Source organism: Oryctolagus cuniculus, chromosome X (genome assembly GCF_051225735.1).
Source record: "Oryctolagus cuniculus isolate XC-2025 breed Fujian yellow rabbit chromosome X, ASM5122573v1, whole genome shotgun sequence".
NCBI lineage: Eukaryota > Metazoa > Chordata > Mammalia > Lagomorpha > Leporidae > Oryctolagus > Oryctolagus cuniculus.
In genome coordinates, this window is record NC_142888.1 from 22,399,444 (window position 1) to 22,421,500 (window position 22,057).

General features: G+C 38.2%; 1 protein-coding gene across 1 annotated transcript in view; it reads left to right on the top strand.

The window, feature by feature from the left end:
* The window catches only part of CFAP47 (cilia and flagella associated protein 47), a 375,387-nt gene that overhangs the window by 249,523 nt on the left and 103,807 nt on the right, over nt 1–22,057 (top strand). The window contains exon 52 of the mRNA XM_089324690.1: nt 18,479–18,610. Coding sequence (XP_089180816.1) covers nt 18,479–18,610 — 132 coding nt within the window. The remainder of the gene's footprint in view (nt 1–18,478; nt 18,611–22,057) is intronic.

Here is a 22,057-nt window from a genome sequence, read left to right on the forward strand (position 1 = left end):
AGTATGTGGGGAAGAATGATTACCTGGTGAGCAAGGAAGGCAGGAAAACTATAGGGAACACACTCAGATTTGGTCATGGCACCCGACCCTGGCAACCTAATCCAATCCAATTATTTCCCAAGCCTCCACTCTAATCCATGAACCCTTAGCATTAATCCATTAACTGTTAAGAAGACTTTGGGGGTTAAACATCCGTGTGTATTTGGGAAGCCAAGTATGGTTTAATCCATAAAAACATGCCTCTTCCTTGTAAAATCATTTGTTGATTTTGGCATTTTGTGAGACCATAAAATTTTGATACCTATTTTCCTTAACCATATATGGACTTTAACACATGCTGCATCAGGGTGACTCAGAACCTTGATTAGTGTCTCTTCTGTTTTGTTGGAGAAAAAATATAGGTTGTTGATTATTTTTAATATTTCTGTTAAATACAAAGATGATTGTGATATTTTAAAAGATTTATTTATTTATTTTAAAGTCAGAATAACGGAGGGAGAGAGAGAGAGAGAGAGAAAGAGAAAGATCTTCTATTCACTGGTTCACTCCCCAAATGGCAACAACAGCCAGGACTGGGCCAGGCCAAAGCTAGGAGCCAGGAGCTTCTTCCAGATCTCCCAAGTAAGGGGCAGGGGCTCAAGTACTTGGGCCATCTTCCATTGATTTTCCTGGGCCATTCGCAGGGAGATGAATTGGAAGTGGAGCAGCCAGGACTTGAATCAGTGCCCATATGTGCCCAGATGGCAGCTTAACCTGCTACGCCACAATGCTGGCCCCAGTGAAGGGAAATATTAATCCCCACATCTGGGATTTGAGGGGGCTTCAAAGATGACAATTGGTTTGATCTGGACCTTGAAAGATTAAACCGGGATTTGTCAGCTAATGTGGATGAAGAGGACATCCCAGCAGAGAAAACAACCTTATAAAAAAACACAGAGAAAACAGTTTACATAAATGAAAAAGAAAATGAATATGTTGGCATGTGTGGGGGCTAGGGAATGCAGAGTTACATACAGTTAAAAATGCAGGCAGACTTTTTAGGGCAGAGTTCTGTATTCTTATTGCAATGGGAGTCACTGAATATTTCTGAAGTGGCAAGAGGCATAAGTCAAGTAGTGATTTAAAAAGGAAAATCTGAAAGTAATATGTAAAACAGATGTAAAGAGACAGTTGGGGCAGTGATTCTGGGAAATCATTTAGGAATCTTTAGTAATATTCCAGGTAATCCTTTCTTAATATTTGTTTGAGGCTTACTCCCAAAAGCAGACCCTCAGACAAGAGTATAAATGCAAGTAATTAATCCAAAAAGTAATTTTAAGAAGCACTGAGAGAATGGTGAAATAAGATACTGAAGGGGAACCTCAAAAAAGTAAGCTTGTTGGGGCAGGTGTTATGGCACAGCAATTTAAGCTTGTATTTGGAATGCCCACATCTCATCTGGAAATGCTTGGCTGAGTCCTAGCTACTCTATGACTCTAATCCAGCTTCCCGCTAATGTGCCTGGGAGACAGCAGAAGGTGACCCTAGTACTTGGGTTCCTTCCACCCACGTGGGTGTTCCAGATGGAATCGCTGGCTCCTAGCTTTGGCCTGGCCCAGCTTTGGATGTTGAGGGCATTTGGAGAGTGAACCAGGGGTAGAAATATCTCTCTCTCTTTGTCTCTCCCTCTGTCACTTTGCCTTTCAAGCAAATAAATCTTTGAAAAAAATAACAATTATCAAATCACTGATGAGTACTATAGAACCTCACTGGAGATACTCAGAGAGATTGTTACAGTAAAGGGTAAGTGGTATTTTATCCACTAACTGCTGTCCATAATTGATTGAAGTTTGCCCTTAGGACAAATTTCTATGGCATTGGATTCCCACAAGCAAGAGCTGTAGGAAACAACTGGTGTGTGTGGGAATTCTCTGCTGAGAATTTAGTGGAACACTGGTAGCACATACTAACATTGGTGTCATATCATATTTATTCGGAGGGAGAACTTTTGAGAAAGAAATGAGTTTGATTTTTTTACAGCAAGTTGCTGTGAGCTACAATTGTGTTCTAAGTGTGCTAGTTTGGAAATTTATTTTTGAATGTTTATTTGGCTATGGAGCAAAAAAATGAAGATTGACTATTCTAAATGAGAGTTCAGAACAGACCAAACTATGTCCGTATTAGGGGGTTAGGAAGCAGGAAAGTTTCAAGAGAAATAAAAAGGCAAAATGATGCTATATCAGGTTGAGTTTCCAGGGACTCAGACTCTGAGATGGGCAAGTAGCGTGAAGGACATTTATTAGGGAATGTATTCTGATTAAGACCTGTGGAAAGAAAAGTAAGAGTATATTGGCCAGAGAGAGAAGCTAAGCTTTTGAGGCAAGCTCAATAAAGGCTTTAGCCAACCCACCAAAGTCTTGAAAGCTGGACTGGCCCTTTGGAGTTGTTTGTTTTGAGTTGGGAGAAGGAGCCTAGACCTTCCTGGTGCTGTGCTGATTAGTCATTGAGAGTAGCCTACATGTGCAAGAAATTTTGACCCCACAGGGTGAGGCTTTTTTTTTTCTTTTTAAAGCAAGGCAATGTCTAAAGATGGCTGACTTGATGCTCATCTACCAGCATCATTTTCAGTAGCCACAGGAGTCCTGGAAACATATGCAATCATAGTGTACACCACAGCTCCGGTTATTGAAAACAATATGAAACTATAAAGGAGAAAAAAGAGTCCAAAATACTTCTTACACTAAGCAACTCTAAGGAAGCTGATATCATAAACTGTGAAAAGGAAGCAATCAGGATAGACTTAATGGTTAAAGAGAGAAAATTTAGTTCATTCTTAACTTGAAAGATACTGTTTTTAACTAATTATTTTTTCATTTTATTTAAAAGAGAGACAGAGATCTTCTATCAGCTGGTTCACTCCCCAAACGCCAGCAAAAGTCAAGCCAGAGCCAGGCTGAAGCCAGGAGCCTGGAACTCCATCCAGGTCTTCCACAAGGAGGACAGGATCCCTAATACTTGCCATTACCTGCACTCTCACAGAGTGTGCATTAGCTAGAAGCTGGAGTGGACACAGGGCAGAAATCTAAATACAGGCACTCTGATGTGGGATGAGGGCATCCTCAGGCCAAATGCCTGAACCTCAAAATTATTTTTTTGTGTCCATGGATTTGGGAAAATAGAAAATATTGAAACAGTCGGCTTTTTTCAATGGAAAAAAGGAAACCTTAAAGAAAAAGAACAAACTAAGCAAAACCCAACATGTGTGAACTTGCAGAATTAATATGTTAATGATTGGATACATTAAAACGTGATGGCAGGGCAGGCACTGAGGCTTAGTGAGCTAAGCCTCTGCCTTCGGCACCAGCATCCAATATGGGCACTGATCCTAGTCCCAGCTGTGCCTCTTTTGAGCCAGCTCTCTGCTATGGCCTGGGAAAGCAGTAGATAATGGCCCAAGTCCTAGGGCCCCTGCACCCACATGGGAGACCCAGAAGAAGCTCCTGGCTCCTTGCTTTGGATTTGCCCAGCTCTGGCCATTGCAGCCATTTGAGGAGGGAACCAGGGGAGGAAAGACCTCTTTCTCTGTCACTGCCTCTCTCTGTAACTCTACCTCTCAAGTAAATAAATAAAATCTTTTTTAAAAAAAGTGATGGCTTTGGGCCTGCGTTGTGGCACAGCTGGTTAAGCTGCTGCTTGCAATGCCAGCATCCCACATGAATGCTGGTTCAAATCCCAGCTGCTCTACTTACAATCCAGCTGCCTGCTAAGGCGCCTGGGAAAGTAGTGGAGGATGGCCTGAGAGCTTAGGCCCCTGCACCCATGTAGGAGACCTAGATGGAGTTCTAGGCACCAGGTTTTCTGCTGGCCCAGTCCCAGATGTTAGGGAGTGAACTAACTGATAGAAAATTCTCTCTCTTTCTCTCTGCCTTTTAAATGAATAAATAATATTTTAAAAAAACATGACTTAAGTCTCTCTTTAACAATTATAAAATGATTTCTCTACGTAAATATTCAAATGCAAAAAGCTAATATTAAAGTCTACTATTACAAGATTAGAGTATAACAAACTGTAGAAGCACAGTAATGCTTGCTACTTATTTGCAGTAGTGAAATATGCAACTGTATTTGTTTATCTTAGGTATAAGCTCTTTATTTTTCCCACAAGACTAATATTTACATGAAAATTAGTATACTTTAGTGGTTACCATGAACTTAGTAACAATACTTCTTATATTTATTTTATTGTAATTATAATATGATTAAACATATAATTCAAAATTGGCTATAAATAAGAATGTTTACAACATAGAGTAATTCACTCCTGTCTTACTGCTAAGAAAATTAACTGATATGTATAAGAATTAAAGTTACAAAATTTGATATAACTTGCGTGACTGTTTTTAATAATTTGTTCTAGTTGCTCTTAATAATCTACAGAGGGCCTATATCTCTAGCATGACTGAAGATGTCACACTAATGAAATAAAAGTTGTTTAAAAATATTTAGGGATTTCCATTTCTATAATATATCAAAAAAGATTCTCAGGAAATCCTCTTCCAACCATTTTTCAGTTTTTTAAGATTTATTTACTTATTTGAAGGCAGAGTTACAAAGGGGGGGGGGAGAGGGAGGGAGAATCTTCCATCTGCTGGACTCGAATAGGCACCCATGTGGGATGCCAGCACTGCAAGCAGAAGCTTAACCTGCTGCACCACAGCACTGGCCCCAAATCCTCTCCCAACTGAGAACTTGAGGTTAAACACACAAAGAAACAAAGAATGGATGAATCTATTCTAGCGAGTCAGCACTGGAGATGGCATTTGTGCTGGATCTGTGTGGTGGTTTCTGTCATACTAATCAGTTCCTCTAAGTTGTGAGTATCATAGGCATAATACAATTTCAAAAAGCAGATTTTAATAGCAAACGAATAAGTGTCTAAACTTGGTAAGGATACCTCTAGAGCCCCTTCCTTTATCTATGAAACTAAATAATTTGGAGTTTGGTGGTTCAAAAATATAATGTGGAATCTGAACCCCAAATCATGCAAGTGTGATGATTTTGTTTCTGATTCCCATTTATGGCTCCTAAAGCTGTGATTTCATGTCACCACCAAGTAACAGAGAGAGAAGGAAAGACAGAAAAAGTGTTTTTAAGGCAGGCTTAAATAACACTACTTTTGCTCAGCATCACATTCTGAAAATACAGGTGACAAGCAGCACTTCCCACCACATATAACATTAGAAAGTAAACTTTGAAGTGAATTTGTCATTTTAAAGATGGCAATTGGTAAATATATGTCTGAAGAAAGTGTATCTTTTCAGAGAGTAGCGAAATGTCAACTAGAAAGAATAAATGCATCTTGCTGAAATTCAGGCTCAAGACAAGAACAACTTCATTAAACATTTTGTTTTGACATTAAACATAAGTTTGCTGAGAAGACATTTTAAAAAGTCCTTCCCAAAGCTGAGTGAAAGCTTGTTCGCGATGGCATGCTTGTGCCAGTGTCGTGATAGATTCTTTCCAAGTGTAATACATTTTTAGGAATGGATCTTGGCTAGAATTCATAGTTATGTTTTACTTTTCAGCAAGTAAAATAAGTACTTTTGGTTGCCATTTACAAAACCTCAGGTGATTGTTCACATTGTCAAGCTTCATCATTGTTACTCTCTGGAGCTACTGGGTTACTAAGGGTCATGGACAATAAGAATTTCATACCACTATAACATAAATACTCCTGATAGAAACGGGATTTGCTAATCTCATTGGGAACCACCTTAAACATTGGTTTGTATTTCGTTTTGTAATGTGGAGTAACAGTTTATATAGCAAGTTGGTGACTACATTAAACTGAGTCTGTAGTATTCTGGAACATCTAAAGACTTGTCATCTTAAGGACCTGAAGTATATGCTGTGTTTAAAAAAAATGATTGTTGTACGGTATTCAGAAGCAGCTTTAGGCTATTAGATCATGATCAACATACCAGATTCTTCCAGTCTGATTTTGGTTCATACATTTAAATGACTCTCAATCCAATAAATGATTCTTATAGCCTTTCTCTGTCACATTTCCAAAAACTTTGTAAGCAAAGGGGAGGGAGATATTCAATTATGTCTGTATCTCTGCTCCCATTTTCCATAAATAAAATGTCATTGATTATTCTTTATTTTCAAGAAAAAGAATATAAAATTATATTACTCAGCCTTTAATCCTGAGCCTTGATATTTGGATTTTACAAGAAAATATTAAATTAAAGAAAAGCAATCCTCAATTCAAAAAGAAATGAGTTGTATTCTAATAAATGGTTATCTTGTTGATTGGTAAAAGAAGCATTTTGATAACTCAACCACTTCAGTGTTTAGCAAAGAAAAAAAGTCATCTTTTTCTGAATAAAACTTTTGCTATTGAAAATATCATGGCTATAGTTTGTATTTTTATTAGTTTTGTTTCCTGACACTCTATTCAGACAAATTGCAAATCTCTATTCAGTCGTTGTATAGAGTTTCTATTACTCGCTACTATTATTTCTGATGTGTCTATAAATTTAACAAAATGATCTAATAAATTTTCTGTTGCTTTTACAAACTCAACCACCAACAAGTTTTTATTTTTTTCCTTTTGTGTCAGTTGAACTTATCCTAAAGAGTGGAATTTAGAAAACCAAGTAAACACATGTACAGAGACTATGAAAAATTACCATATTTTGGAAACTAATATTCCACTCATAATCATTATCTGCATTTAGTTTGAAGATTCATTGCTAAAAATCAGATTGCTTGCTGAGTCTAATGTAATTCTTTATAATAAGTGTGGAAGGATTAGACTGCTTATCTCTTCCACAGTAGCTGATCAATAACCAAAACTAAAGGAGAAATTTTGAAAGTTAATTGTTTAGAAATAAAATTAAAATGAACTTGCTGTGGGAAAAAGTGTTTCATTGTACAAACTGTGTGTAAATCAATGGTATGATCCCACTAAGCATTGTTTAAAAAGTCCTTTCAATTAAAATGCAAACTATTGAATGTCCTTTAACTGCCTCTATGATTCACTTGACCTATTTCTATTTTTAAGGTAAATATTTAACTTCTCATCCTGTTACATATAAACTTTTTATACTTATATAGGATTTTGTAAGTGTTTCACCAGTGATTGCCCAATTTCCATTTGTTAAGGAATAATAAAATGTGATAAATTTTAAGAGTGAGTTGGAGGAAGGAAAAATACATTGAATATATATAGACTGAAATGAGTTAGAGTGGAGAACGTGTACTTTTAATTCTTGATAGTGCTTCAGTCTTTCAGATATTGATCAGGCTTCCTTATTATTCAGTCCACATGTATTGTGTGACATGTGTAGGCCTATTCAAATATTGGCTTTATCTCACTGAATTGTTTTCTTAATTTCCCTCTCAAATTGTCCTTTACTCGTGTCTAGAAATGCAACATTTTTGCATGCTGATTTTGCTTCAAGAAAATTTTTCAAGTGTTTCACCACTTTTTTGTGGCATCATCAAGATTTCCAAAATATAACAAATATAAGGAAAGAATATCACTGTTGGCTTTTCTGTTTGGATGTCTTTATTACTATTTTTCTACATAATTGCTGTGGCTATGGAGTCCAGTACTTTGTTGAACAGAAGTAGAAGAAGCAGGCTGCTTCTTTTATGTTGTTCTGGATCATAGAGGAAAATTTTCAGTCTTTCATCATTGAGTATGATCTTAGCTGTGAGTTTTTCAGACATGGATATTGTATTTAACACACTCTTTTCTGTTTCTAGTTTATGAAGCTTTTTTTAAGGAACACATCAATAGAAATTATGACATTTCCCCCTCTATTATATCAGTGTAATCTATTACACTGTGTTTTCATTGTCCATTGTCTCAGATATTTCCTAATTTCCCTTGTGATTTCTTCTTTGGTATCTTAGTTCTATAAGAGTATGTTGTTTAATTTCTATATTTGTAAATTTTCCAGTTTTCCTTCTTTTTTGACTTGTAATTTCCTACCACTGTGATGAGAAAATATTATTCACATAATTTCTGTCTTTCAAAATTTTTTGAGACTTGTGTTGTGGCCTAACGTCATTTATCCTGAAGAGTGTTTGATTCTCATTTGAGAAGAATTTGTGTGCTACTATTGTTGGAGAGAATGTTCTATAAATTAATTAGGTCATTATTATGTAATGTTGTTCATGTCCTCTATTTACTCGTCTTCTTTCTAGTTGTTCTATCCATCATTGAAAGCTAAGTATTGAAACCTCCAATAGTTATTGTTGAATTGTCTATTTCTCCATCTAATTCTGTCAGTTTTCATCTGATATATCCTGGATCTCTGGTTTTTTGGTTTTGTTGTGTGTGTACATAATTTTGATATCTTCTTGATATGTTGACTTTCTAATCAATATATAATACTCTTCTTTATCTCATAAACTTTTCATATATATAACAAATTAATGGTACCTAACATAAAAGATTCTTAATGAATTGATAAAGAAAATGTAACACACACACACTGGAATATTATTCAGCCACAAAAAGAATGAAGTTCTATCTTTGCATCAAAATGGTTGGAAATGGAGGAAATCAAGTTGAGTGAGTGAAATAAGCTAGAGACAGAAAGACAAGTACTATGTTTCTCTCTTATATATGGGAGCTAAAATTAAAAAAAAAAACCTGTGTGTATCAGTTTTGCTGCAAATGGTTTCATCAAGTTTTGTTTTACATCTTTGTCAAACAAACTGATAAGAATTATGTACTATTTGCAGCATTGTAAACTGCAAATGTACTACTGGCAGCAGAGTATAAGATCTCAGACTTCCATGCTGTATGGGACGCTGAGAGGACTGCAGGGAAGACCACTCCCCTAAGGCATCTTTGGATAGAATTTCTGATATCTTACTTGTAATCTGATTAATTTCTTTTGCTAACCTGGAAGAGATTATTTAACATCATGTTTAAATGCAATATATTAGGATTCATGTAACTTAAAATATTTTAGCAATCATTATGAATAAAAGACATGTAAAATTATTCAAAATGTTTCATTTACCCAAATTAAATGTAAAATTTCAAAATATGATATAAAATTATTAATAGTATTATTAACATTCTATTTTATACTTAGTCTTCCATGTATTATGTATACTTCACACTTATAGCACATCTCAGTTAAGACTACCAACCTTTTTTTTTTTTATTTTTTTTTTATTTATTTAATGAATATAAGTTTCCAAAGTACGAATAATGGATTACAATGGCTTCCCCCCCATACCTTCCCTCCCACCCACAACCCTCCACTTTCCCACTCCCTCTCCCCTTCCATTCACATCAAGATTCATTTTCGATTATCTCAGTATACAGAAGATAAGCTTAGTATACATTAAGTAAGGATTTCAACAGTTTGCTCCCACACAGAAACATAAAGTGAAAAATAATAGATGATTTTTTTTAAATGATGATGAAATCAGATCAGACCTATTGTCATGTTTAATCCCAGTGAGAGTCAAGTTGGGAGTTGATAGTTTCTTTTTTTTTTTTTTTTTTACAGAAGATCAGTTTAGTATGCATTAAGTAAAGATTTCAACAGTTTGCACCCCCATAGAAACACAAAGTGAAATATATTGTTTGAGTACTCGTTATAGCATTAAATCTCAATGCACAGCACATTAAGGACAGAGATCCTACATGAGGAGTAAGTGCACAGTGACTCCTGTTGTTGACTTTACCAATTGACACTCCTGTCTATGGCATCAGTAATCTCCCTATGCTCCAGTCATGAGTTTCCAAGGCTATGGAAGCCCTCTGAGTTCTCCGATTCTTATCTTGTTTAGACAAGGTCATAGTCAAAGTGGAGGTTCTCTCCTCCCTTCAGAGAAAGGTACCTCCTTCTTTGAAGACCTGTTCTTTCCACTGAGATCTCACTCACAGAGATCTTTTGCCAGAGTGTCTTGGCTTTCCATGCCTGAAATACTCTCATGGGCTTTTCAGCCAGATCCGAATGCCTTTAGGGCTGATTCTGAGGCCAGAGTGCTATTTAGGACATCTGCCATTCTATGAGTCTGCTGAGTATCTCACTTCCCATGTTGGATCACTCTCCCCTTTATTTATTCTATCGGTTAGTGTTAGCAGGTACTAGACTTGCTTATGTGCTCCCTTTGACTCTTAGTCCTTTCATTATGATCAATTGTGAACTGAAATTGATCACTTGGACTAGTGAGATGGCATTGGTACATGCCACCTTGATGGGATTAAATTGGAGTACCCTGGTATGTTTCTAACTCTACCATTTGGGGCAAGTCAGCTTGAGCATGTCCCAAATTATACATCTCTTCCCTCTCTTATTCCTACTCTTATGTTTAACAGGGATCACATTTCAGTTAAATTTCAACACTTAAGAATAACTGTGTATTAATTACAGAATTAAACCAGTCATATTAAGTAGGACAGAAAAACTACTAAGAGGGATAATGTATTAAGTTGTTCATTAACAGTCAGGGCTATGCTGACCAAGTCACCGTTTCCCATAGTGTCCATTCCACTTCAACAGGTTTCCTTTTTGGTGTTCAGTCAGTTGTCACCAATCAGGGAGAACATATGGTATTTGTCCCTTTGGGACTGGCTTATTTCACTCAGCATGATGTGTTCCAGATTCCTCCATTTTGTTGCAAATGACTGGATTTCGTTGTTTCTTACTGCGGTATAGTATTCTAAAGAGTACATATCCCATAATTTCTTTATCCAGTCCACCATTGATGGGCATTTAGGTTGGTTCCAGGTCTTAGCTATTGTGAATTGAGCTGCAATAAACATTAGGCTGCAGACCGCTTTTTTGTTTGCCAATTTAAATTCCTTTGGGTAAATTCCAAGGAGTGGGATGGCTGGGTCGAACGGTAGGGTTATCTTCAGGTTTCTGAGGAATCTCCAGACTGACTTCCATAGTGGCTTGACCAGTTTGCATTCCCACCAACAGTGGGTTAGTGTCCCTTTTTCCCCACATCCTCGCCAGCATCTGTTGTTGGTAGATTTCTGAATGTGAGCCATTCTGACCGGGGTGAGGTGGAACCTCAATGTGGTTTTGATTTGCATTTCCCTGATTGTTAATGACCTTGAACATTTTTTCATGTGCCTGTTGGCCATTTGGATTTCCTCTTTTGAAAAATGTCTATTGAAGTCCTTGGCCCATCTCCTAATTGGGTTGTTGGTTTTGTTTTTGTGGAGTTTCTTGATCTCCTTGTAGATTCTGGTTATTAACCCTTTATCTGTTGCATAGTTTGCAAATATTTTTTCCCATTCTGTCGGTTGTCTCTTCACTCTCCTGACTGTTTCTTTTGCAGTACAGAAACTTCTCAATTTGATGCAATCCCAAATGTTAATTTTGGCTTTGACTGCCTGTGCCTCCCGGGTCTTTTCCAGAAACTCTTTGCCTGTGCCAATATCTTGAAGGGTTTCTCCAATGTTCTCTAGTAACTTGATGGTGTCAGGTCGTAGATTTAGGTCTTTAATCCATGTTGAGTGGATTTTTGTGTAAGGTGTAAGGTAGGGGTCTTGCTTCATGCTTCTGCACGTGGAAATCCAGTTTTCCCAGCACCATTTATTGAATAGACTGTCCTTGCTCCAGGAATTAGTTTTAGATCCTTGATCGAATATAAGTTGGCTGTAGATGTTTGGGTTGATTTCTGGTATTTCAATTCTGTTCCATTGGTCTATCCATCTGTTTCTGTACCAGTACCATGCTGTTTTGATTACAACTGCCCTGTAGTATGTCCTGAAATCTGGTATTGTGATGCCTCCGGCTTTGTTTTTGTTGTACAAGATTGCTTTAGCTATTCGAGGTCTCTTGTGCCTCCATATAAATTTCAGCACCAATTTTTCCAGATCTGAGAAGAAGGTCTTCGGTATCTTGATTGGTATTGCATTGAATTTATAAATTGCTTTTGGGAGAATGGACATTTTGATGATATTGATTCTTCCAATCCATGAGCATGGAAGATTTTTCCATTTCTTGGTATCCTCTTCTATTTCTTTCTTTAAGGTTTTGTAATTTTCATCGTAGAGATCTTTAACGTCCTTGGTTAAGTTTATTCCAAGGTATTTGATTGTTTTTGTAGCTATTGTGAATGGGATTGATCTTAGAAGTTCTTCCTCAGCCATGGCATTGTCTGTGTATACAAAGGCTGTTGATTTTTGTGCATTGATTTTATACCCTGCTACTTTGCCAAAATCTTCTATGAGTTCCAATAGTCTCTTAGTAGAGTTCTTTGGGTCCCCTAAATAAAGAATCATGTCATCTGCAAAGAGGGATAGTTTGAGTTCTTCCTTTCCAATTTGTATCCCTTTAATTTCTTTTTCTTGCCTAATAGCTCTGGCTAGAACCTCCAGAACTATATTGAATAGCAGTGGTGAGAGTGGACATCCCTGTCTGGTCCCAGATCTCAGTGGAAATGCTTCCAACTTTTCCCCATTCAATAGGATGTTGGCTGTGGGTTTTTCATAGATTGCTTTGATTGTATTGAGGAATGTTCCTTCCAAACCCAGTTTGCTTAGAGTTTTCATCATGAACGGGTGTTGTATTTTATCAAATGCTTTCTCGGCATCTATTGAGATAATCATATGGTTTTTCTTCTGCAGTCTGTTAATGTGGTGTATCACATTGATTGTCTTGCGCACATTAAACCATCCCTGCATACCAGGGATAAATCCCACTTGGTCTGGGTGGATGATCTTTCTGATGTGTTGTTGCATTCTATTGGCGAGAATTTTATTGAGGATTTTTGCATCTATGTTCCTCAGGGATATTGGTCTGTAATTCTCTTTCAGTGCTGCATCTTTTTCCGGCTTAGGAATTAAGGTGATGCTGGCTTCATAGAAAGAATTTGGGAGGATTCCCTCTTCTTCGATTGTTCTGAATAGTTTGAGAAGAATTGGAGTTAGTTCTTCTTTAAATGTCTGGTAGAATTCAGCAGTGAATCCATCTGGTCCTGGGCTTTTCTTTGTTGGGAGGGCCTTTATTACTGTTTCAATTTCTGTCTCAGTTATGGGTCTGTTTAGGTTTTCGATGTCTTCCTGGTTCAATTTAGGTAGGTTGCATGTGTCCAGGAATCTATCCATTTCTGATAGGTTTCCCTGTTTGCTGGCATACAAGTCCTTGTAGTAATTTCTGATGATTCTTTTTATTTCTGTGGTGTCTGTTGTTACATTTCCTTTTTCATCTCTGATTTTATTGATTTGGGTCTTTTCTCTTCTTTTTTTAGTTAGTTGGGCCAATGGGGTGTCAATTTTGTTTATTTTTTCAAAAAACCAGCTCCTCGTTTGGCTGATTTTTTGGAATGTTTTTCTTGATTCAATCCTGTTGATTTCTTCTCTGATTTTAATTATTTCTCTTCTCCTACTAGATTTGGGTCTGGTTTGCTGTAGGTTTTCTAGATCCTTGAGGTGAATAGAAAGCTCGTCTATTTGGTGCCTTTCCAATTTCTTGATGTAGGCACCTATTGATATAAACTTTCCTCTTAACACTGCTTTTGCTGCGTCCCATAAGTTTTGGTATGTTGTGCTGTTATCCTCATTTACTTCCAGAAAGTTTTTGATTTCTCTTTTGATTTCTTCTATGACCCATTGTTCATTCAGGAGCATGTTGTTCAATCTCCATGTGTTTGCATATGCTCTAGGGATTCCTGAGTTGTTCATTTCCAACTTCATTCCTTTATGGTCTGAGAAGCTGCATGGTATGATTCTAATTCTTTTGAATTTGCTGAGACTTGCTTTATGGCCTAGTATGTGGTCAATCCTAGAGAAGGTTCCATGTACTGCTGAGAAGAATGTAAAATCTTTAGCTGTAGGATTGAAAGTTCTGTATATATCTGTTAGATCCATTTGGGCTATAGTGTCATTTAAATCTACTGTATCCTTGTTGATCTTCTGTCCGGCTGATCTGTCTATTTCTGAGAGTGGAGTATTGAAGTCCCCCAGTACTATTGTATTGGGGTCTAAGTCTCCCTTTAAGTCCGTTAACAAATCTTTTAGATAAACCGGTGCCCTGTAGTTAGGTGCATATACATTGATAATTGTTATATCTTCCTGTTGAATTGATCCCTTAATCATTATGTAGTGTCCCTCTTTGTCTCTCTTAACGGTTTTTGTAGTAAAGTTTATGGTGTCTGATATTAAGATGGCTACGCCTGCTCTTTTTTCATTTCTGTTGGCATGGTATATCTTTTTCCAGCCTTTCACTTTCAGTCTGTATGGATCTTTGTTGGAAAGATGTGTTTCTTGTAAGCAGCAAATAGATGGGTTTTGTTCCTTAACCCAATCAGCCAAACGGTGTCTTTTAACTGGACAGTTCAGGCCATTCACGTTCAGTGTGACTAATGATAAGTGGTAACTTTGCCCTGCCATTTGCCAAAGATAAGTTCTAATATATGCTTTGAATTCCCTGTGATCTTTTGCTGTGAGGTTTCCTTCCTTTACCTTCTTTCATATTGATGACCGTGTTTCTTTGTTTCTGTGTGTAACACATCTTTAAGCATCTTTTGCAGGGCTGGACGAGTGGCAACAAATTCTTTCAATTTCTGTTTGTTATGAAAAGTCTTTATTTCACCTTCATTCACAAATGATAGCTTGGCAGGATATAATATTCTGGGCTGGCAGTTGTTCTCTCTTAGTACCTGGGCTATATCTCGCCATTCCCTCCTAGCTTGTAGAGTTTCTGATGAGAAGTCAGCTGTGAGTCTGATTGGAGATCCTCTGAGAGTAATCTGACGTTTCTCTCTTGCACATTTTAGGATCTTTTCTTTATGTTTCACTGTGGAGAGTTTGATTACAACGTGTCGTGGTGAGGATCTCTTTTGGTCGTGTTTATTAGGGGTTCTGTGAGCTTCCTGTACTAGGATTTCTCTGTCCTTCTCCAAACCTGGGAAAGTTTCTGCTAATATCTCACTAAAAAGGCCTTCTAATCCTTTCTCCCTCTCCATGCCTTCAGGAACTCCTAGAACCCGAATGTTGGGTTTTTTAATAGTATCTGAAGATTCCCGACAATATGTTTTAGATTTCTTATTTCCTCGTCTTTTCTTTGGTCTGACTGTATCCTTTCCTGTTCTCTGTATTCTAAGTCTGATATTCTCTCTTCTGCTTCTCCCATTCTGTTTGTAAGGCTCTCTATTGTGTTTTTCATTTGATCTATTGAATTCTTCACTTCAGTCACTATCCCAGTTTCCTGTTGTACTAGTTGTTTCGTTTCATTTTGATTCCTCCTTAATATTTCATTTTCACGAGAGAGATTTTCTATCTTGTCCATTAAGGATTTCTGTAGTTCAAGAATTTGTTTTTGAGAACTTCTTAATGTTCTTATCAATTTTTTGAGATCTGCTTCTTGCATTTCTTCTATGTCATCATCCTCATAATCTTGAATTGGGGTGTCTTTTTCATTTGAGGGCTTCATGGTGACTTCCTTGTTTTTATTACCTTGGTTTTTGCGTTTGTTATTTGTCATATTGGAGATATTTGGTTTCTTCACTGTGGTGCTTTTTCTTGTTATACTATGACTCTAGATTAAGTGGACTATCTGTTTTTGATGGAGCCTTAGGGCTTGAGATGGGTGTGGCCTGAGAGCTCTGTTTGGTGTGCCAAAGGTGACACTCCCAGGTTGGGCATGGTAAACCTTTCTCTCTCTCTCTCTCTCTCTTTTTTTTTTTTTTTTTTTTGATTCAAAAGGGAAGTTATTCTGCACAGCTGAACGAAGTTGGAGGTAGTTAGCAGGCAAATGATATACCCACAGGAGCCAGAGATCGGGTGCTCTTTCCCAAGGACCACACAGGGAATCTGTTCGGCCCTCGGAGTGGGCTCAAATTCTCCTTCAGTCTCCCACTGGGTTGCCAAAGTTACGGAATTGTAGCGTCTCTGGAGAGTGCTCACGTGAATTCCGTGAGTTCTCTCCCCCACCGTCTCTTTTTTCACAGTCTCAGTTCTGTAGCACCACAAATTTACTAGGTCCTAATCTCCTGTTAATTCGCCCCGCCCAGAGTCAGGTTTTTCTGCTAGGCTCAGGGCTGGTGCAGACCTGAGGTCGCTCTGCTTATGACGTATGTTCAAGATGGCGCCTGCTCTTTGTCTTGCTCGCCCTTGAGAGGTGAGCGGAGAGAGAGAAACCCGTGTCCGTACCAGTCACCTTTTTTTTTTTTTTCCCTTCTCTCTCTCTTCCAGTTAGCTTGGTGAAGTCCCCCCCCCGGGGGTCGTTCCCTCTAGTCTCCTCTCTCCGCTTGCCTGCCGGTGTCTCGGGTTATTGAGGTTCGGCTCACCTCGCGTTCCAGCGCTGGTGTGTTGAGTCTGCCGCTGGTGTCCCTAACTGTGGGCTCCCACGCTCTCCACGCAGGTCTGCTCCCCTTCCAGCGCCGATGTGTGGACTCGGAGCCCTGGACGTCCCAAGTCTCCCCGCTGTTGCACTCCCCTTTGAGCACTTGTGGGCAGACCCTGCAGCTTGCGCAGCTCAGTCCCGCGGCTCGGCTTCCGCGGCTCGGCTTCCGCGGCTCCGTCCCGTTGCTCGGTCCTTCGGCTAGGCTTTCTCGCGCGGTGGACGACCTTGTTCTCCCAGTAGGTCCTCCGATTTACGCCCACTGGATCCAGAAGAGTTTCGTCTGCAATATTTTCCTGGTTCTTTTTTCTGAGGCTACCGTAACTCCCCTTTTATTAAACTAAATTTTCCCGGACTATCGGTGCGCGCCCTCACTATTCCGCCATCTTGGCTCCCTCCTCAAGACTACCAACCTTTTAATTGCTCAATATTCACCAGTGACTAAGAGCTACCATATCAGACACAACATTTAAGTTACCTATTTGGGAGAAGCTTTGGATTTTCTGTAAACACATGAAATACCTGTAATTCTCATTCACGTACACAAGTTAAGATATTATTTCTCCACATTTTAGGTATTGCTTTCAGTTAAAATCAGTAGTATCTTACTATTTGGTTCCATCCCCTAGACAGGAATAATAAGAAAATAAATTAAGATACCACTTGTTGAGTACTTACTCTGTGTTTTTCTTTCTTTACATGTCTGTTTTATTTGAAATTAGTTTTGCAAACATACATGATTATAATTTATATGAAAATAGCTTTACTTGAAGACCTTTATCCAAGGAGACCATACTCCAAAAGAATATGATTCCTTCAAAAACATTGTTTTGAGGAGAAAAGTTGTCTATCAAGTAAAAACTAAGAAAATCTTGATGTTTAATTTTAGTTCTACTTATTCATAATAAAATCTGGGACCCAGTGTTGTGAAGTAACAGCTTAAGGTGCTGCCTGAGATGGGGGCATCCCATGTGAGCAACAGTTAGGGTTAGGATTTCCTGGATGGAGTCCCAGGTTTCTAGAATTGGCCTGGCCTGACCCTGGACATTGCAGCCATTTGGGGATGAAGCAGTGGATGGAAGATCTGTGGGTGTGTGTGTGTGTGTTTCCCTCTCTAACTCTGCCTTTCAAATTAATAAAATAAAACTTCAAAAAATATGAATTTTACCTCAATTCAATTGCACAATATTGATAAGCATTGATATAAGCTGTTTATGGAGCATGACAGGGAACTTATGGTCCTGAGTGCAAAGCTTTATGTGAAGCCAACATTGAGATATCAGGGACAATTTCTGAATTATTCCTGCAAGTATATACACATGTTAAAAATGCATGCCAAGGCCACCACTGTGGCATAGTGGGTAAAGCTGCCACCTGCAGTACCAGCATCCCATATGGGTGCCCATTCGAGTCCTACTGCTCCACTTCCGATCCAGCTCTCTGCTATGGCCTGGGAAAGCAATAGAAGATGACCCAAGTGCTTGGGCCCCTGCACGAGCATGGGAGACCTGGAAGAAGCTCCTGATTCCTGCCTTCAGATTGGCACAGCTCTGGCCATTGTGGCCTCTGGGGAGTGAACTATCAGATGGAAGACCTCTCCCTCTGCCTCTGCCTCTTTGTAACTCTGTCTTTCAAATAAATAAATAAATCTTAAAAAATGCATGCCAATCTTGTATAAGACAATTCCAGAGAATGACAATTTTTGACAGTAACAAGTTTTGTAATAAAATGTTTAATATTTTACATGGTAAATGTTTATAGGAAAGTTAAATCTTGAAATATTAGTATATTATATAAAACAAAATAATGTTCTAAAATAAGGTAATAGAGCACTAAATATTACTTAGGAATGAAATTTGTAAAGTCAACTATGACCAAGAGGTGTTCTGAAAGTTCTTCAGTTCTATTACTTGCTACTTCTGAATTGTTACACAAAAACTGTTGAAATTGACTGTTTTAATAGAGATTTTGAAAATATTTACTATAGCATTATATTAAATTGTTCTTTAACCCCGCTGAGGTTAATTGTGTTTCTGATACCTATATTTTATTTGGCTTCATAAGTTTCAAGCCACGGTAACTTCAATACCTGAAACTGATATTTCATTGTAGAAAGCTAATTCCTTGTTAATCTGACAGTTTGCACCTATATATTGCAGGTAAAATTTCATTTTCTGTTAAAACCAAAGAAGATGATGATGATTCATCTCAAGAGTTATATGCAGATATTAAAGATTCCTTTGAGAATTCACTGGCAGATCTGCCCCCTATCTTTATTGAGGAAAACTCAGGTAAAATTGTTATGATAGAAAATTTCATGATTAGTCTGCATCAACCTTCAACATCATTCACTTTTCAATGAACTATATACTTTAAATACATAATACATATGAAAATTATTGTTTGTGTCAGTGAAAATGTTACTGCATTATTTCAGGATTAGCTTTCTGTAGCTCAATTTCTAGATTTCTGCTATTTTAAATTTTTTTAAAAAAAATTATTTCGGTCTTTGAAAGAATTAGAGAGAGAGGAGAAGAGACAGAGATGTTCTATCTGCTGGTTCACTCTCCAAATGGCCGAAACAGCAGGCTCTGGGCCAGGACAAGGCCAAGACCCTGGAGCTTCTTCTGGGTCTCCTGTCGCTCCCCCTCTTCATGGAGGAACGACACTGAACCCTGCCTAGGCTTCCTATCCGAGTCACGGCACCATTATGTCGCTCCCCGTCTTCGTGGAGGAACGACACAGGACCCTGCGCTGTTCTTTCGTCTGCTCGGCCCTCCCCGGGTTTGCTGCTGGTTCTTCCCGGGTTGGCTACCAACCCTTCCCGGGTTGGCTGCTGGTCCTTCCCGGGTTGGCTACCATCCCTTCCACCTCCGTGGAAGGGCGGTTCCCCCTGCCACATTCCCCACTTCCGCGGGGGAGCGGCACACCGCCGGCCGGCTCTCTCGGGGGCTGCACAGGTGTTCCCCTTAGATGTTCCTGGTGCATGCTGTCTCTCTCCTCCTTTATAGTCCTCCTCCGCCAATCCCAACTCGGCTGCCCACACGCCGAGTACGCTGCTCTCCTCCAATCAGGAGCAGGTCCTGCAGCTTGTCAAGTTGGTGAGAGGCAGCTGGGTAGAAGCTGTTGCCTCCTCTCCCAGCGCCATATTGTGGGAGAGCAGATGCATAGAATAAGTCTTAATTCCAGTAACTCAGTCCAGTCCGGGTTGCTCCCAACAGTCTCCCACATGGGTGCAGGGGCCAAGCACTTGGGCTGTCTTCAGCTGCTTTCCCACATGCATTATCAGGGAGCTGTGTTGGAAGTGGAGCAGCCAGGACAAGAACTGGCACCCATATCTGATGCCAGTGTCACAGGTAGCAGCTTTACCTACTACATAACAAAGGCAGCCCCTTTATTTTTCTTTTAATTTTTTGATGATATACTTTCAATTTACTTTATAATCACAAGCCTAACCCTACACTAAATAAATTCAATAAGTAATAAGTAGAAAAACCACTGTTTCTCAAGAGTATAGATAAGGGTTATAAACAATCAAATCTCAAAAATTCTATTTTGCTCATATATATTACATTTTTTGTAGTACTCTATATATTAGTTACCACAACTTAGAGAAACTATATATCTTTCTTTTTGTGACTGGCTTATTTCACTAAGCACAAATGTCTCCAATTGCATCCATTTTGTTGCAAAAGACAGGATTTCATTCATGTATTTTCATTCATCTCATTTCATGTGATCTTTATTGAATGAGTATTAGGGTTCTTCAGAGAAATAGAAACTATGAGATCTATCTGCTAATGAGAGAGAGAGAAAGTTTTTAATGGATTGTCTAACATCCTTGTGGTAGTGAAGCTGGAAAGTCCAAAATCTTAATGGTGAGTCAGTAGGCTAAAATTTCAGATAAGAGTTGACACTGCAGTCTTGGATTTCAATTCCTCAGGACAGGCCAGAAACTCAGACACGTTTCTGTGTTGCAGTACTGAGAAATAACAGCTGGTTCTTTGGGAGCCTTAGTCTTTACAATTAGAGCCTTCAAATCATTGGAAGAGGACCACTCACATTCTAGAAGATAATATGTTTTACTTAAAGTCTACTGATTTCAGTGTTAATTACATTTAAAAAATAGATTTGCAGCAATATATTGGCTGGTGTTTGACCATACTACCAGGCACTATATCCAGTCAAATTAGCCCATGCAATGAAGTATCACAGAATGCATGGATTAGAAAGTGGAAATTAGACAATATCCACAATGATTTAGATAAGGAAGAGCAGTTAGAGCCAACTAAGTCACTGTAACAGCAAATTGGATTTAAAATGAAGATAACCAAGTATTTTATGATGGTAACTGGGATAAAAAATACCACTGAAGATAAAAAACATCTCAGAGACTAGCATGAGATGGCTGTCCTGAGAGGTTTGTTTGTATCTTGGTGAACAGAAGAATAATCACAGAAATTTAGAAGAATAAGAGGGCCTGGCACTGGGACATAGCAGGTAAAACCACCACCTGCAACACTGGTTGCTGGTTTTTGTACCAGCTGCTCCACTTCTGATCTGGCTCCCTGCTAATGCACCTGGGAAAGCAATGGCAGATGACCCAAGTGCTTGGAACCCTTCCACCTACATGGGAGACCCAGATGGAGTTCCAGGCTCTTGGCTTTAATCTGGCCCACTGCAAATATTGTGGCTATCTGGGGAGTGAACCAGCAGGTTTAAAATCTCTCTCTCTCTGTCTCTCCCTGCCTCTGTAACTCTGATTTTCAAAGTAAATAAATATATCTTTAAAAATAATAGAATAAGACAGTCTGGGTGATTATGATGCTTAGCACAATTTTGTATTTCCTAATGTTGATGTGATAACAAGACCTTTCCATGGCACCATGCAGTTGTCAAATTAAATCTTTGGATGTGAAACTAGGTGACAAGAATAATAAAATCGATTTAAAAGTTTAGGGTCTCTTTGTTAAAACCATACTGAATTCATACTGATGAAGTTAAAGAATAGACGAATGTTGTAAACAGATTATGTAAAGATTTAAGCCCTTACCATTGTCTAAGGCAGAAGAGCCATGAAGGGAGGCAGTAAAAGTGTTAAAAAGAATAATTTGGAAGAAAATCGAGATATTATGATGTTATGTTAATGAAGTAAAACACAATCATGTCTAATAAAAACAAACTAGGCTGCATGTTGACAGATGGCAGGGATATTAAGAATTGGAAAGATACATCTAATAATATTACAGGTATCCCTAATCATTCACCTAGGCCTTCTCATCCTCATACTCTCACACAAGGTCAACTTTTCTATCTCCTATAATAACATGGGTCCTTTTTCACAAACTTTTCAATACTGTAATTCTCTTCAATTAGAGAAATTATCCTGTTTTCCTTGCAGCAAAGAAATGAAAGCAACAGCTAAATAAGAATTTTAAAGCTTCCAAGTATGGAACAGTGAAAAATAATAACAGTTTTAATGAGAACAAGAACAAAACAGGAAATTTCATGCATTATAATGGAGATTTGAATTGATAACAAAGTTTTTGAATAGAACATTTACAATATGTTTAAAAACTTTTTAAGAATTCCTTATCTATTTTGATAAAATGACCCAGTTTAAGAAACTTGTTAAAAATAAAATAATCAAAGATCTGAGCAAAGTATTCTATATAAGAATGATCTTGATGTGATCCATTATGTTGAATAATTGAAACAAAAATTTAATAGTGAATATT